This window comes from Coturnix japonica, chromosome 2 (assembly GCF_001577835.2).
Source record: "Coturnix japonica isolate 7356 chromosome 2, Coturnix japonica 2.1, whole genome shotgun sequence".
In the NCBI taxonomy this organism is placed as follows: Eukaryota; Metazoa; Chordata; class Aves; order Galliformes; family Phasianidae; genus Coturnix; species Coturnix japonica.
Window position 1 is genome coordinate 112925052 of NC_029517.1, and position 17289 is coordinate 112942340.

The 17289-nt window shown below is 41.6% G+C and overlaps 1 protein-coding gene and 1 long non-coding RNA gene across 7 annotated transcripts; one reads left to right on the forward strand and one right to left on the reverse strand.

Annotated features, from left to right (window-relative positions):
• Nucleotides 1-65: 65 nt before the first annotated feature.
• On the reverse strand, nt 66-6597 carry C2H8orf88 (chromosome 2 C8orf88 homolog). Of its 6 annotated transcripts, none has more exons than XM_015855958.2 (6): nt 6507-6597; nt 5356-5448; nt 4624-4700; nt 2127-2208; nt 1278-1384; nt 66-337 (listed from the first exon to the last, which is right to left on the reverse strand). In XM_015855958.2, exons 1-6 carry the CDS (start codon nt 6580-6582, stop codon nt 299-301), a joined length of 474 nt encoding a protein of 157 aa, XP_015711444.1. In that variant the 5' UTR covers nt 6583-6597; the 3' UTR covers nt 66-298. The 6 variants fall into 6 exon arrangements, with proteins under 6 accessions (XP_015711444.1, XP_015711443.1, XP_015711449.1 ...); XM_015855957.2 differs by lacking the exon at nt 6507-6597 and adding an exon at nt 6359-6464; XM_015855963.2 differs by lacking the exon at nt 6507-6597 and adding an exon at nt 6301-6375 and having other exon boundaries at nt 5356-5443.
• On the forward strand, nt 6399-16286 carry LOC107310385. The gene is made up of 3 exons (XR_001553579.2): nt 6399-6485; nt 7226-7326; nt 15967-16286. It is a non-coding gene; the product is annotated as an uncharacterized LOC107310385 (long non-coding RNA).
• The last annotated feature ends 1003 nt before the right edge of the window (nt 16287-17289 follow it).

Here is a 17289-nt window from a genome sequence, read left to right on the forward strand (position 1 = left end):
GTTTATAGTCAAACAGCAATGCTATGTAACACAGCCTACTCAAAGAAAACAACATCCACCACCAGTCACACCAAACTAAAATGATTTATTTTCACTGCAATTGTACTACCATCTCAGGTACTACAAAGTAGTTTTGCCTTCTGAAGCATTCAGGAAATTACAGATAGAAATAGGTATTTCTACTGACTTTGTAAGCTCCTGTGTTCACGTGTAGGCACCCAAGTACCTTTAAAAATCTTGAAGGTCTACATTATACATACTCCTTCACTGATGGATTTCTCATCTTCCAAGCTATCTTTCACTTCTTGCATATGTCAGCAAAAGGGTTGCTGTTTTCCTGCAAGACAAGCCTTCAAGTTACTTCAGTGACAGGTTACTTAAACCAAGTTTCCACAGGTCTGCTTATAAGCCTTTCCTACCAACACAGAGCAAAGACTTTAAAAGCAGACACTATAATCAGTAACATAATCTTATATCTAAAAACAATATAATGCTGCACTTATGCCTTCCTGCATATACACACTGCATTTTGCAGATGCATGGATGAGGAATAATGATAACACAAACTACATTAAGTTCATTAATACACTTTTTATAGTAAACACCTCTCCTATGAGGACAGGCTGAGGGAGCTGGGCTTGCTCAGCCTGGAGAATGTTGCGGGGTGACCTCATTGCAGCCTTTCAATACCTGAAGGGAACTTACACCCAGGAGGGGAGTAAACTCTTCAAAAGGGCTGACAATAGGAGGACTAGGGGAAATGGATCCAAGTTGAAGGAGGGAGATTTAGGTTGGATGTTAGGGGGAAGTTCTTCACTAGGAGAGTGGTTAGGCCCTGGAACAGGCTGCCCAGGGAGGTTGTGGATGCCCTGTCCTTGGAGGTGTTCAAGACCAGGTTGTACGGGGCCCTGGGCAACCTGATCTAGTAAATGTGTATGTTTGGTGGCCCTGCCAGGCAGGGGGGTTGGAACTACATGATCCTTGAGGTTCCTTCCAACCCCGGTCATTCTGAGAGACTCTGTGACACTGATGCACAAACACTGAAATCACAAACACTGTCCAAGCCAAACCCTTCAAGATTATTCTCTTTGATTTTGAATAGGCAAAGCAGGAATTACACTGCACTATGATTTCATGTAGACTCTACATTTGGAAAGCTTTCATTGCCTTAGCAGGCTAGTCTGAAGAAAAATGTTACTTATCAAATGGCTAACATAAACCTCTGTGCTTTTTCCATTTTTTTTTATAGCTTCCCTTGAAATTAAAAACACACTTACTGGCTTTTCAAGTACAATTGGATGATCAGGCAGAAACTCTGGCTTCTTTTGAGAGAGAGAAACGCTTGAAAGCTCCAAGAGGAAATCTCTGCTGTATTTGATCCTTTCTGTAAATACACACCATTAAGCTCAATGTTGATGTCTAATGCTCCCAAGCTGAGAATGCAGAGATCTGATGTGTCTTCTTATTAAAGAGGGACTTACTTAATTGTAGCAAGGGACATGGTTTAGTGGGGAAATACTGGTGGACTAGATGATCTTGGAGGTTTTTTCCAACCTCAGTAATTCAATGATTCTAGACAGATACTCAGCTTTTATATACAAATCAGTATTAAAAACCTTACTAATTTCAGTCTGATCTTGTGCACTTTTAGTAAATTACAGAGCAACTCACCTTAATTTTATCACATTGACTTAGTAAATACAGTAGACTATTTCAAGCTATTAAAGATTTGGTGTTTTTTTTTAAATACAAAAGAATACAAAAAGTGAATCCAATTTTAATGCTATGGACTCCCTGTAATTTGTTCAACAAGGAAATGCCACTGATTGATCCTGGAACTAGTCTCTTAGTAATTCACAGAAAAGTGGCAACTCTACAAGACAAATAAAACTTCTATCTCTTCAATCTACCACTGGAGGCTTCCCAGCTTATTTGTGACAAACATTTACACTTACATGGAATGTTATGTGAAAAACAGTAATGTTTCACACTGCTCTGATGTGTTATAGGAAAGAAACAAAATCCTCAAATAACAATAATAATTTAAAAAAACGATATGTAGCCCACACCCCTTCAAAATTCATTTGTCTTCTACCTAGAAAACACAAACCTGCTCACAGTGTTACCTTTTTTTGCATCCAGCTCCTGTTTGGGTTGAAGAGGCACTGTGTTTTGAGTTAAGATCTTCATTTCAGTCACTTCAGATAACTAAAATAGGGAGCAAAACTGTTAATAGGAATAGGGGTCAAGTAAAACGTCCAAGAGATTTCACTTTATTTTGTAAAACATTTGTTACTACTGGTTCTGTATAATAAGGGAACAGTTCAACTACCTGTAGAGCAGTACAGGTAAGCATTAGAAGGAACATGCATATTTGAAACAGCAACCATTTAGACAGGATTTCACAGTGCTACTGCTGGTTTTTAGAAACAACACAATTATCTCCTCCTTCTCCTTTACCTAACCTAAACAATGCCAGAATCTGGAGAATAATATGAGGAGAACAAAAGACTTTCCTTAACATGGAACAAGAGACTTGGATTCCCACACTTTATGATTTAGTGGAGGGTTGTTAGGGTAGTATGGTCAGGTTGCAGTTGGTCTTGATGCTCTTTAAGGTCTTGTTCAACCTGAGCAACTCTATGATTCCATGATTCTATGAAATGTTTCATAAGCATCGAGACCCAAGATTCATACTGAGTTCCAACTGGCTAATAAAACACTGACATCGGTATTTTGAAATTATGAAAGCAGTTCCCCCCCAAGATTTGTTTTGGTTCCTGAAAAGTTACACAGGGGTTTGGCCAAGGAATTTTAATCTTATTCTGAGGCAAATGGGGAGGGCAGGGGAGAACTGAGGAAGCAGGAAAGACTGGAGGTTTTGGAAAGCACTTCTTTTAAAACACGAGATAAAAGAAACCCCCCCAAAACCTTACTGAACATCATGTATACCACTACATCTTAAACTTCTCTCCATTGATTGTTCATTCTAAGATAGATCTCCCAAGCCCCCTACAAAAATATATATATATATAATTCTCTCACATTCTCTCAAATAATTACATTTGTAAAAGCAGGAGAGATTTATTTTCTGGAAAGAGATGGCAGCCAGCACTTTGTATTTTAACTGCACCACTAGCTTTCATGGGATGCTAAGCACGTTGCAGTGAGAGATAAGAATTATGAAATGGTAAAATACTTCCAGTGCTACCCTGCTCAGACTTCCACTTTCTTGGGCTGACAGTTACCTTGTCCTGATTTGTCTAAAACTTCCAGAAGGGGGGAAAAAAGATCTAGGGATTTAGGAGGATTAAATTAACAGAGTCATGCGCTAATTCTAACTGCTTTCTGATGTCTGAACAGTCATGGCAAATCGTAGCTATTAAAAAGCTCCTCTCAAGTACAGCAAAGGAAGATGTATTAGCACGTTTTCAAAGCCACCACAATTTACAGTGACATGTGAGACTAGGAGAGTGGTGAGGCCCTGGAACAGGCTGCCCAGGGAGGCTGTGGATGCCCCGTCCTTGGAGGTGTTCAAGACCAGGTTGGACGGGGCCCTGGGCAACCTGATCTAGTAAATGTGTATGTTTGGTGGCCCTGCCAGGCAGGGGGGTTGGAACTACATGATCCTTGAGGTCCCTTCCAACCCGGGTCATTCTGTGATTCTGTGAGACTCTGTGACCACAACATTTCTTCCTGCACCACTGGCATCACAGCACTATGCCAACCAACTGCCTTCTAATCCAATTCACAGTTTGCATGGTTTTCAATTCAAAACCTAAATACTGGAGAATCACCACATGCAAAAACAGTCATTTACATGCTCGCATCTGAAATGTATTTAAGAGAACGGAATTAATATATAAAGAACAGTTCTAGAGCAGCACGTGTAGTTTTGAAACTCATTTTTATATTACACTTAAGTTATAAGTTAAAACAGACTGCTGGAGCCCTGTCAAGCCTTTCCTTCTCTATTACTTAGATGAGGAAACAGACTCAGCACTCTCCAGATCTTTTCTTTCAAAAGTGTTTTGTATATCATGAAGGACTAAAAAGAATATTTCGCTTTAAATTATTCACTGTGCAAAATCCAGGAGAAGCTCTATCTGGACTCTCAGGCACTTATACTCCCTGAACATCATCCTGCCAGTAACAAAGGAAAAGGTAATTTCACAACTAGGACTTCTTGCCAGTAGCAGCTGTAGAGAAGGCTCGAGCTTCAGTACTACCTCGTGAACACCTGAACATTTTCCATTGGCTATGTGTCTCAACTAATGTTTTTAATCAGTTAATTTTTAATTTTTTTTAACAATCATTTAAATTTTAAATCGGGTTGTTCACATACAGCGTGGAACCGACCATAGTTTGGTTTTCTTCCTCTCTGCAAAATGGAAACACTGCTATGGTCCTCTTAACAAAATACCTCCATTATTATACATCCAATTGGAAACTCACACTTCTTTTTGACACTTCTAGTTAATAACACCCAGATTTAAGGACAGTGTTAGCTGGAAATACCACTTTTCATTGGGAAACACAAAGATTCCACTAAACTTCATATCAAGGCATGCTGTAAAACATACCTTCATCAGGTTTGTCATTTCATATCTACTCAGTACTCACCCAGTCAACGTTACTCTGCAAACATACTTGAGCACTGTTAGGTAATTCAGTTTGAAAGTTGAAAGCAACTTCTGATGCTGGTGAAAATCAGAGAAAACATTAAAATACAAGTACTGTAAATGTAATCTGCAGTTTTACTTTGTGGTACTTATCTCCAGGGCACTGCTGAAATTCAACAGCAAAGAGATTATACGGGAATTTATTCACACATAAACTCCAACTCACCATAGGACCAATTTTCCATTTCTTCCATGAATTTTAACACAATATGAAAAATTACGTAGTTTCTTTCTGCATTGGTGATGCTGGCACTGTTTCCCTGGCCAACGTAGATTTCCAACTTATGAACAGCTTCAGTAATGTAATAACCAGAATGCATAAACAGGTTGAAAAAACAAACAAACAATATGTACACCTGATATAAATACTGCATTTGGCGGAATGGAGTGGAATTTTAACATTAGCAGTCAACTAACCCAAGAACCCAAATTTAACAGAGAGGCCTGATCCTACAGGCCTGATTCCTACAGTTTGCCAGAATTACAGATACAAAACCAGAAAACCTGACGTAGTTTAAATTTAGATTTCACCACAGAGACGATGTAGAAAGACCAGAGCACAGCTAAACATCTGTGTAGTTTGAATAAATTAATTTTAAGACTCTAATAAACCTTACATACCCTTCTTATCTCCTTAAAAGAAACTGAAGTTTTGGCTTAGAGAGCTACTCACCTTGCTTAGAAGACAAATGGGACACAGGCAGTGCGGGTTGGAGGGATTTGCCAACAAACTGCTGAGCTCCCTTCAGCATTTTGAAGTGCTGTTCTTTAAAAAAATAAGTAGCAGGATAAATAAGCAAATATATTCACAGGGAACTGTCAAGTCTATGGGTTGCAACTACAGATGCTAACAAAACTAGGAATTCCCCTGTGTTACAACCTTCTCAACTCAAGATATGAAAAGGCTGAAAAGGTATAGACAAAACCAGCAATGAAAACTCCTGCAGAATGAACTGAGGCTGCTGACTTGGTAGATAGATTTTATCCAGATTAGAAATGCTTACTTAAGGCTATATTCTAGATACTAAATAAGCACATGGAACAATGCAGGACTGACATCTGCTGCGTTAAAAGGTAGAAAAACACAAGCCTTCCCCTATATCCTGATCAAAAATGACATACAGGTAGTTTCTAGAATGAAGAAAACATTTTTAGAATGCATTCTCCTCTAGATCAAAACAAGATCACGCTTAGCAAGGACAAACATCCCATTCTCCTCCTCACCCCAAAGGTGCCCACAAAACCACAGTCACAAAGCAAACAAGAAAACTAAGAGAGGGCAGTCTGGGGAGAGATCAACTTTGGTGTTAAAATAGCTCAACTTTGTTCTTTTTAAGTATTGTAGGTACAACGATGAGGCTACATGAAATCTTCACATGACACACAGCCTAACCTTCTCCGTTCATCCAGTATTCTGTCTTTGCGATATCAAGAAAAGAACAAGTCCGGCCTTAGCAGCTGAGGGCACTGCGTTACCACAGGGCAGCCGTATAAGCCGAGGCTTTCTCCTCACACAGCCCACGGCACAGCCCGGCCCAGCTCCCCTTCTCTCCCCCATGAACCGCCGCTCACCACCTCCTCCCGGCCCCCTGTAGGACATCGGGATCCCGCTGCCCACCTCCAACCGCTTCCCTGATGGCCGCCCGAGCCCCGCCCGCCCTCAGCCGGGCCCTCACCACAGCCGTTGAACGGTCGGTGAGCGCCTGCCCGGTGGGACCGTGTCCCGAGATACCTCGTAGAGATACCCGCCCTAAAAAGTGCAGCCATGTTTGTTTGGGGCCTTAAAGCAGAAATAAGGAGAAAGTGAGTGACTTTTGTACACACCCGTGAGGCCTCCCCAGGTACAGTCCTCCTCAATGAAGGAGAAAACCAGGAAGGAACTGGAAAGCAGCCCTGCCATAACCACACCGTGTGTGGCACCAGGGAGCAGCCAGCAGCTGCTCACTCACATATGGCAGTGTCCTGCTTTGGAATCAAAACGTGTTTATCTTACAGCATAGGATCAGCTCTGCTAACTCCCAAAGAGGCAGATCAGAATTTGCTGATGTTAGTTTCTTAGATTCCAGGTCATCACCTGATATGTAAGTGCACGTAAATATTATATGTCTGCTGCTACTCCACATCAGTTCCTGACAGGAAAGTCGATGGGTCAACCAAGATAAAGCTGCAGTTTTATTATTCATTCACTCATTCTAGTGTTTGTGCAGGTTTAGATATGCTAAGGATGAATTAAACAGTAAAAGCCTTACTGGTATATTTCACGAAGGCTGTGGGTTGGGCTGCTGCTGTTAATACACAAAAGAAGGATAAGAAGGTAGGAGCAGAAATGGGGTATGAAGAGGAGAGAAATTCAGTGTGCCAGATAATTTGACAGCTTGTTGTGTTCGGTCCTGCTGGGAAGATGGAAATATTAGTGCTAGTAATGGCTGTTTTTTGAGGCGCTGATCATCCCAGCAGGAATAGTTATCACCTCACACACTGCCACCCTGACTTGGCAGTACCAATAGTAGCAGTGAGGTCAGCTTTCTAATATCCTGGCACAGGCAGAGGGAGCACTGGACAACAGCCATTTCACAGAGACCAGCAAGCTGCTGGCTTAAGCCACCACTCACTTCGCTTACAGAGAATCCTGCTTCTGACTGCGGTAAGTGGAAATATAAGTTGCTTTGTCCGCTTTATCAGCCACTTCCCAGTTTCCCTGGTGCTAGTTCCACTCTTGAAGAAATTTCTGCTTCGTTGGATGTTATTTATGATCTTGTATTATGTGTTGATAGGCCAGCACCTCACCACTCTCATAGTAAAGAACTTCCCCCTAACATTCAACCTAAATCTTCCCGCCTTCAACATAAAACCATTTCCCTTTGTCCTGCTGTTATCTGCCCTTTCAAAGAGTTTACTCCACTCCTGTTTATAGGCTCCCTTTAGGGACTGGAAGGCTACAAAGCCTTCTCCAGGTCCTGTTCCCTCAGCCTGCCTTCATAGGGAAAGGGGAGTTAGTCTCTGAATTTTAAAAGAAACTTTGAGAGAAATCTGCTTATGTTCCAATAGTATGTAAAATTTTGTGCTCCAGTATTTCACTGATGGAAATTAGTTTTAGTTCTTACACTGACTGAGATTGCTGTCATAGCTTTTAATACCAGGAATTCAAATAACATCTTATAACTAAGACAGTTACTTTAGATTGAGACTGTATAACAAGATTCAACAATTGCCACCCAACCCTGCACTGATAAATCAACATACAGTAAAATGGAGACAAAAGAGTCAAGACCAAGAGAATTATATATATAAACATCTGGCTGTGATACAAGGAATCCCTTTTTCAGCAGTTGTGCAAAAGCTTAGTTAATGTAAAAATTACAGCCATCAGAACAGAGTGTTCATATTTCTCAGGACTGAGATTATCTACTTATGTTACAGCTGTGGGGAAAAATAGTTATTAAAATTGTTGACAGTTTTCTTTACAGGCCGAGTAAGAAATACAATTCCAACATAATAAAACGGTTACGTGGGAAGAGTGGTCCTTGAGAGCAGCTCGGCAGAAAAGGACCTGGGGGCCGTGATGGACGAAAGACACAACATGAGCCAGCAGTGCGCTCTGGCAGCCCGGAAAGCAAATGGGATCCTGGGCTCCATCAGGAGAGGAGTGGTCAGCAGGGATAGGGAGGTGATTGTCCTTCTCTACTCGGCTCTTGTGAGGCCCCATCTGGAGTACTGTGTCCAGGTGTGGAGCAGCCCTCAGTACAAGAAAGACATGGAGATTTTGGAAAGGGTCCAGAGGAGGGTCATGAAAATGATCAGGGGGCTGGAGCACCTCCCCTATGAGGACAGGCTGAGGGAGTTGGGTTTGTTCAGCCTGGAGAAGAGAAGGCTGCGGGGTGACCTCATTGCAGCCTTTCAGTACCTGAAGGGAACTTACTCCCAGGAGGGGAGTAAACTCTTCGAAAGGGCCCTGGGCAACCTGATCTAGTAAATGTGTATGTTTGGTGGCCCTGCCAGGCAGGGAGGTTGGAACTACATGATCCTTGAGGTCTCTTCCAACCCGGGTCATTCTGTGATTCTGTGATTCTGTGTTCAGATGTGTGTATATACATATGAGGGTAAGGATGACATTAATGACAGTTCATCCAGTCATACACCTTGGGAAATCACATTTGCTTTATCATCCTAAAAAATATTCTTGTAAAATGGCTAAATAGAAGTTATCAAGTATTGAAGGTAAATAATCCTGACCTCATTTAGCTTTTCCCACTTGTTAAGGTAAAGCTGGCTTATAAGGAATTAGAATAAAGTTTCTGACTTACTCAGATCTTCACATCAAAAGATGAATATTTCTATAGCTTTTAAGTGAATATCTATCTTAAATCACTTCACTCTGTTTTCTAGGTAGTGGTGTACATGTAATACACTGACAGTCTCTTAGTGTAACTTCAGCATGTGCTGATGTTTCATGTAAGATGTCATCTCTGGTGCTGTGTTCTTCTACGTGCATGTGTCTTAGGCTTTTAAAAGCACTGTACAGCAGAAGTGCTTTCCAGTCCTTTCTGTCTGCACCTGTATTTATTTACACTCTAAGACAGGTAATGCATCGTGTCATACCCAGCAGATATGTTCTAATCTTGGAAAAGGACGGTGAGAACTACTGCAGCACCCTGCAGCTTCTTTCTAATTCATGCTTCCAGTTCCCTGTGGAAGCAGGGCAAGAAAGAAGTGGGGGATGAGCCTCAGCCTTGTCCTAAAATGGAATGTGGAGCACGTACCTACCAGTAACACAGATATAACCTGGCTGTCCTGTCTGCTGTCCAAGACAGCAAATGTAAAAACATCATTCTGTGCTTCACTGCCTGGAACTAAAAGCCCTTGCCAGGCAGACTATCTTGAGAGAACCAAGTTAGTACATTAGAGGGATCTGAGAAATAACAGCTAAGAGGAATAGTCTAACATTTTGCAGCCATTTTCTCTCTAGCAGAAACAGCAGTTTGATTGTCAGTGAAACAACTCCCTGCCAAGGCTGGGATGCCTTGCAACAGGAGATAATTGCCAGAAGTGGGAAGGCTCTGCAAATGTAGGGTACTTTGTAGAACTGGAGTGCAGTAAGGGAAAACTAATGCCTTGTGAGGCTTGGCATTCCCTGCTGGAGATTACCCAGCTAACAGAAGACAGCAACTGTACAGTTTATGCTCCAATACACTTAGCATTTACTTACTGCCAGTCACCTAATCTTGACACTTCATTGCAGCAATGGTCTGGTACACTTACTGCAGTGTTGAATGTATGCATATATATATATATATGTATATATATGAGCTATTCTGGACATAACAAGAATAAAAATTGTTCCATGGTAATATCTTTTGTTTCAGGGCTGCAGGCTCTTGTTCTTATCAGTGCACTGTAACTACTGTGACTTCTAGCCTGTCTCTTTCTCTGGCTCAGCAGCGGGCAGTGTCACACAATGCAGGGCTGTGCTGTCTGTGCGTGACTGAAGCATTGATTTTTCTGCATTCAGTGAAGCATAAGATAAGAGTTCTCCACACTTAACCTGCCCTGTCTTCTTAATGCTAAAAGCGTAGGAAAATCCAGTAGTTCACTTGACAGAGTCTGAATTTGATGAGGCAGCAGTATTCCTTCTCTAACTCACAATGGAGGACTATGAATTGGAAAGCTTTCACTTCCTCCTAAAATGAGATATATATGCCAAGCTTTCAATTTGCATTTCCAGTTACATTGAATTGTGGGAACTTTTGCTTTATCTCCAGACCCTTTCTAATCTTATTTGAAATGAAAAGGCTGTGTGGTGTTTTGGGGTGGTTTAAAATGTTAAAATCACAATATATTTAATGGTTGTCTTTTCTGCATTTAACTTTAAAACAAAGAAGAAAGATTTATTCTCATTATTACCAGAACTATATCGTGGGATAATTAGGCCATTTCTGCCTTTGCAAAATAAATTAGGGACTTGGTTATTTGGGAAATTCTGATGGTAGGTGGCCAGTTGGACTGTATGATCTTGGAGGTCTTTTCCAAGCTTGGTGATCCTGTGATGCTGTCTGTTTAGCTCAAAGGCCTTTTCACAAAAGCAGTCAACACTAAATGCCTACAGCTGAATGTAAAAGCAGAGAAAGTGATACAGGGATGCCTCCTCACAGAACTTTCCACTCAGCTTCCAGGGGAGCCTAGAAGATGAGCTGCTTAGCTCCTCAGGCTAACAAGTAGCTGCACTGTTCTAAAAGAAAAGCCTCTTTGTGATTAAAGCTTTAAGAAAGTGAATCTAGCTATCTTTCTCCTTGGCTCAGATGACCATAACAAAGTCTTGCAGATGACTCCAACTGGATTAAATTCCTCTTCTTCTTGACCTTCAGCCTTTTGTTCCTTCATCTCCAAGCAATCTGACAAACATCAACCGTACAGGCAAAATCACAGAAGGAAATCTGAACCGAGGAGACAGCCCTGAAGTTATTTTCTACCAGGCTTTCCCCCTGATATGCTTGCAGCACAGTCTCTCACACAGTGAACACTGCTGAAGTGTGGTGCAGTGACAGAAGCAAGTGGGAAGATGAACAAGTGGAACACTTGAAGCTGACATGGCTACTACAGCGAATGTATCCTTAACCTCACTAGAAAGAAAAGAATCACAGAATCACAGAATGACCCAGGTTGGAAGCGACCTCAAGGATCATGAAGCTCCAACCCCCCTGCCTGGCAGGGCCACCAAACATACACATTTACTAGATCAGGTTGCCCAGGGCCCCGTCCAACCTGGTCTTGAACACCTCCAAGGATGGGGCATCCACAGCCTCCCTGGGCAGCCTGTTCCAGGGCCTAACCACTCTCCTAGTGAAGAACTTCCCCCTAACATCCAACCTAAATCTTCCCTCTTTCAACTTAAAACCATTTCCCCATGTCCTGCTATTGTCAGCCCTTTCCAAGAGTGTCCTGCTATTGTCAGCCTTTTCAAAGAGAATCCTTGCTAATAAGAGAAACATGCATGATCTGAGCATCCAGCTTGCAGAAGTGTTAGGATTACAATTTCGTACTGCTAAGAGCTCAGCGATTTGAATTTCTGCAACACTGATCTGCATCTCCATGTTTTTGTTTTTGAAATGTGTGTGAAACACTCAAAGTCAACATATTCAGGTGGGGTGAGGATCTTGGTGATAGCACCAAAGTTTATTGGTTATTGCAATAACGGGCTCACACCCATTGTTGGTACGGGAGAAATTCTGCGCCGGTCAGCAAAATCCATCCCGTTATATGCCCTAAACCCAACACAGGTAATGCTGTCCTGGTGCTTGCTCATTGGTCGAGCGTCTCAGGCTCATAGTCTCCCTGATGCTGTAGCCCAGTATTGCAATAGCGGATAAACTTCACTGTTATCACTTAGATCCTCACCTCACCCGAAAATTTTGAGCTTGAGCGTGTCTTACAAATTTGGTGCTGAAAACCAGGAGCCAGTGTCGCCTGTGGTGGACCTCCACCTCTGCAGGACAGGATGGTGCACCCCGCTGTGATTTCTGTGGCCCAGTGGGGTGGTGGTGGCGATTCATCATGGCGCCAACTGCGGACCCAAAGCTGTTTTCAAGAAGCAAGATCTGTGAACAGCTGAGCAAGAACAGTTAAGAACAGTCTTGTGTGATTAAGTATTGCCTTGGAAGTTGAAGTCAGGGAGTCTTATGTTGTATGTGAGCATCTTGCCCAAGAATTGGGAGTGCGCGACGCTGCAGAAGAGCAGTTCCTGCAGTAGTATGACCATAGGCTGCTGAGAGAAATGGAAAATAAAAGTTCCAAGGTGGGAGATGGAGAGAAGGCCCCTGAAGCAGTGATTGCTATAAGTCCTTTAGGAGATATGTTGAAAATTGGAAAAGAAACAGAGATAAAGATAAGCAGAAGATGATTAGCTATTGCATTCTTATATGGCCTAAGGAGCCAACTGTAGGGGAATCAGTTTTTTGGCCAAAATGTGGATCTAGGGAAGACTGGATATGTCGGGTTCTGAGCATGAATGTGAATAGAAAAATGCCTTTTTCATCAGAAGAGTCTGAATATGCTGCTTGTTGGGTTCAGGGTGTACAGCAATTAATCACGGCTAGGCAGAATTCTATAGATAAGGAAGTACAGAGAAATTCCAGATGGGATCCTTTAAACAGCCTCCTTCGTCTTGGAGCTGTCCCTATAGTGAAACAGCATATCCCCCCCCCCCCCCCTTACAATCTTGATCCTGAGCCAAGTCCTGTAATTGAAGGAGAGAAGCTGGAGACAGCTGACAAAGTGAAGGATGTTGACCTTGATCACCCCCCTAAAAACCCACTCGAACAGAGCTCTGTGATTAGTGTTCAACCTAAGAAGGAAAAATTCTGCCAGCTTAGGAAAGAACTGGAGCAATGCAAAAGAGATATCCCCCTCAGGGAAGTTCCACTGTTAACAGGAATAGGGTATGTGAACACCACACTTACTAGTGGAGAGGTGAGAAATTTTAAAAGGGAAATGAAACTTTTAATGGAGGATCCAATTGGATTAGCAGAATAGTTTGATTAATTTTGGGGGCCAAATTTTTACTCATGGGGTGAGATGATGTCTATCCTGAGTCTGCTGTTTAATGGGGAGGAAAGAGGAATGATTAGACAAGCTGCTATGCAGGAATGGGAGAAAAAGCAGCCTCTGGGTGCAGAGGAGATACCAGCTGAAGTGATATACCCATTAACAGACCCAGGATGGGATGGTAATAATGACGAAGAGAGGGCACATATGAGAGATCTGCAGGAAAGAGTAATTTTAGAATGTGGAGGTACTCCAGGTTGGATCCCCAGGATCAAGTTGCACAGGGAATACTGAGGGTCGATTTTGTCACTAAATCCTGGCCAGACATACAAAAGAGACTGCAGAAAATAGAAGGGTGGGATGAGCAGTCATTAGTGAATCTCTTGAGAGAGGCACAGAAGGTGTATGTTAGGAGGGAGGAAGAGAAGCAAAAAGAAAAGACAAAAATGGTGGTTGTTGCAGCAAATCAAGTGGTAAAACAGAAAATGGAGAATCGGCAGGAGAGGAATCAGCATTCAAAGGGCAGTTGGGATAAAAGGAATAAAAACAAAAATAGAGAAGTGAGGAGGTTGTTTCCTGTACCTCCAGAGCAGAAACCAGCAACAAGAAAATGCTTTTGCTGTGGAAAGGAAGGCCACCTTATAAGGAGGTGTCCTGAGTTAGAAAAGGAAGAGCGATTAATTGCTGTTATGAACGAAGACTAGGGGTGTCAGGGACTTCCTGAAAGTTGGTCCCTCAAGGAGCCCTTGATAAATTTGAAAGTGGGACCTAATGAGGAAGAGATTGTATTTTTAGTGGATACAGGGGCAGCTAGGTCATCTTTAGCTTATAAAATACCGGGACTTGATTTAACTGGGAATACTTTACGAATAACTGGGGTTGAGTGGTCAGAAATGATAGTTCCCTTTTTTGATACTACAGAATTAAGATTGAAAGATAAAATAGTTATAGGGCAATTGCTATATGTGCCAGAAGCAGGGACCAATTTATTGGGGAGATATTTAATAGCTAAATTAGGATTACAGTTGAAAACTTGTGAAATGGGAATAAAAGTGTCAATGAATGTGTTACCAGCTGCTGATGAAAAAGGAATAAATCCAAAGGTGTGGGCAGGGGAAGGAAACCAGGGTGGACTCGCAAATACTCCATTAAAAATAACTGTTCAAAAGGAAGTGAACCTGTGAAACAACATCAATACCCCATACCCTTAGAAGGGCAAATGGGTTTAAAGCCTGTAATATGGACATTGGTTTGTAACCCCTTTAATTGGATACTGTAGAATATGGATGAGATGCTCAACCAATGAATGAGAGCCAGGAAAGCATTACCTGCGTCGGGTTTAGGGTATATAATGGGATGGATTTTGCTGACCAGTGCACAATTTCTCCCTTGCCAATAGGGGGCGTGCGCCCGTTATTGCAATAACGGGGGGCGGAAGGGGAGGGCATGAAGAGTGAGAAAGTGACAAAAGTAATAATAAAACCACCCATCCCCCCAAAGCAGAAAAACAGGTTAATGGAAACCAAGCAAAATCATAACTCATCATTCTGTTATCTGTGCTTTTTTCATGCAGAAATCACACTGAGTTCCTTGGTGACCTTCAGTATCTCTGGAAAAGATGGCTTATGAGCATTAGAATTCAGGCTTTATGGCTTGTGACATTATTAAAGGGGAAAATATTGTTTCAGTGTTAGAGCAATAATACAGGAAAGACCTTCACAGAGGAAAATAGTGTATACAGCAAGGAAGGCACCCCATCAGACCTACCTTCTGGCATTTGATTCCAGATCCCTCTCCTGGTACATCCAAGTACATCTGTCCTATTCCTGAGAGATGTTCTGACTTCATGACTACATCAATACAGCCCTTTTACTTGTCCTTACTCTAAAGTTTTGGCTAAAATTCCCGTCTAACCTAACACTCTGTTGCAATCTATGTCATGTCCTTTTGATACTTACCTCTTATTCTCTGGTTATTTTTTGCAGCCTTTTCTTTATTTAAATGTGTCCTTGTTAGCCTTCTCAGCCTGTTTTTGCAGGCCAAGCTTTGGACATCTCAAGTTACCCATTTCAGTTTTCATATGGAAGTAATCAGTCAGTACCTTACCTGAAATGCATCACCCAAAGCTGGATACAGACATTCAGTGAGGACTCTCCCAATACAGCAGAATAGCAAAGGCTGTTTCATCCTCTAGCCAACATCCCCATTCCACCAGCATATTAACTAGTACAGACGTTTTGGGATGCATTAGCATTTCTTCCTAGCTACAAGCTATGGAAGATAGCAATTGATTTTATTTCACTGCATTTTGCCCTCAGTTTAAGAATTTGACTTTGAATCCAGCCTTTCAGCTTGCTCTGAGTTTTTAAATAACCTTTTTTTTTTTAATCACTTAGACATGAAATACATTAAAAACACAAGTGGCAAACACAGCCCCCAGGTTTAACGATCTTTGAGTAATTTTACTGCTGTGTTTCACAAGCTTGCTTAGGAAAACATTTCAGAAGTGTTTTTGGAAACCTTGCTAACAATTAGAGGGCATGTTGCATTCTGTGCTTCATTTGTACCATATCTTAATGGACATTTAGATTGAGCTAACGTGACAAGTCATTCTTGCTGCTGCTCACCTATTTATTTTTCGAGTCCACATTGTGAGTTACAGGGATTTTCTAACATTTGATTATAAGTTGCTGCCTTGGAAGACCAGGAAAAAAACAAATATCGCTCATAATCTATTTTTCAACAGTAAACACAAATGGCTCCGAGGATATTTCATCACCTTCTCTAAGTACTTCACGACGAACTCCTTATCTGGCTGAATTGAAACCTATATCTCCTTTCAACACGTTGCTCATTGCAAAGATCTTCCGATAACCACGACCAGAGGACAGCATTTAAAATGAAACATATTGCCATCTATGAGGGATAAAGAATAAAGAAAAATATATATAAGACATTCATTAGTAGGTTCATAATTAAAAAATAGAGTTAAAGTCTGAACGGTTTGTAGTCAGCAACACTCTGTCTACATAGATCTCTTCAGGGAGGAGATTTAGAAAGGGGAAAGATAAGGCCTGAAAGCACAGGAGTCCTCCATCCTGAGTTCAGACAGTTCCTTCCCCTACCCAATGCAGTGCATCAAGAAAAAGATCAGAAAGTGATCTAAAAAAAACTAATAAATAACACATCTTGAAATTCTAGTAGTCAGTAGGCACAGGACAGGTCTGTTTGTTTTATAATTTAAAGCTTAGTGAAAGGTTAACTTAAAGACTGGAATGTTGCCTGGCACAGAACGCAAAGACTCTCTGCAGATGAACCCGCTTCACAAGTCACCAGATCTATGCCAGTTCTTCATAGACTTCCTTCACATTCTGTATCAGCTTTCTCACATGTGTAAAATGCCATACTTTTTCTTAAGTTTTCATTACTTATTTCATTAGTCAGACTTCACTTTTTTTCCTCCCTTAAGATACAAAAGCATTGGATGATTTTCAGTGCAGCTCCAGCTGACTCTTTCAGGATGTTTAGTGCAGCCATTGTTTATATGCAAGAGAACTAGGAAAAGTATTTGAAGGTTTAAGATGCACAGGACTACAACGATCACCTGCCATGAAGGGATATTAACAGCATTTAGGAAACATACCACATGACTGTATTCCTCTCAATCAGTCATTCACTAAAGAAGACACAATCCCAGCAGTGGTCCCATCCCATGTTTATTCTCTCTGCATTCTTCCAATAACGTCAGGAAAACAGCAATTTGTTCTTGTCTTTTTATGTTCCTCAATCTTCCATTCAGCAAAAGGGATTTTTGAGGGGGAATGGCCTCAAGTTGTGCCAGGGCAAGTTTAGGTTGGATATTAGGAAGAACTTCTTCACAGAAAGGGTAGTTAGGTACTGGAACAGGCTCCCCAGGGAGGTGGTTGAATCGCCATCCCTGGTTGTGTTTAAGAGCCGTTTGGATGTGGTGCTGAGGGATATGATTTAGTGTAGGGTTTTTAGAGTTAGGGTTCTGGTTAGGCTGCAGTTGGATTTGATTATCTCCAAGGTCTTTTCCAACCTGGGTAAT

What these genes read in the sequence shown, in the direction of transcription:
- C2H8orf88 (XM_015855957.2), bottom strand. Translation starts at nt 6,449, where the DNA reads ATGGCTGCACTTTTTAGGGCGGGTATCTCTACGAGGTATCTCGGGACA. An exon ending in CCGACCGTTCAACGGCTGTG is followed by an intron (nt 5,449 to 6,358) that starts GTGAGGGCCCGG and finishes ATTTTTTTAAAG; the next exon opens with AACAGCACTTCAAAATGCTG. An exon ending in TGCAGAGTAACGTTGACTGG is followed by an intron (nt 2,209 to 4,623) that starts GTGAGTACTGAG and finishes TCCCTATTTTAG; the next exon opens with TTATCTGAAGTGACTGAAAT.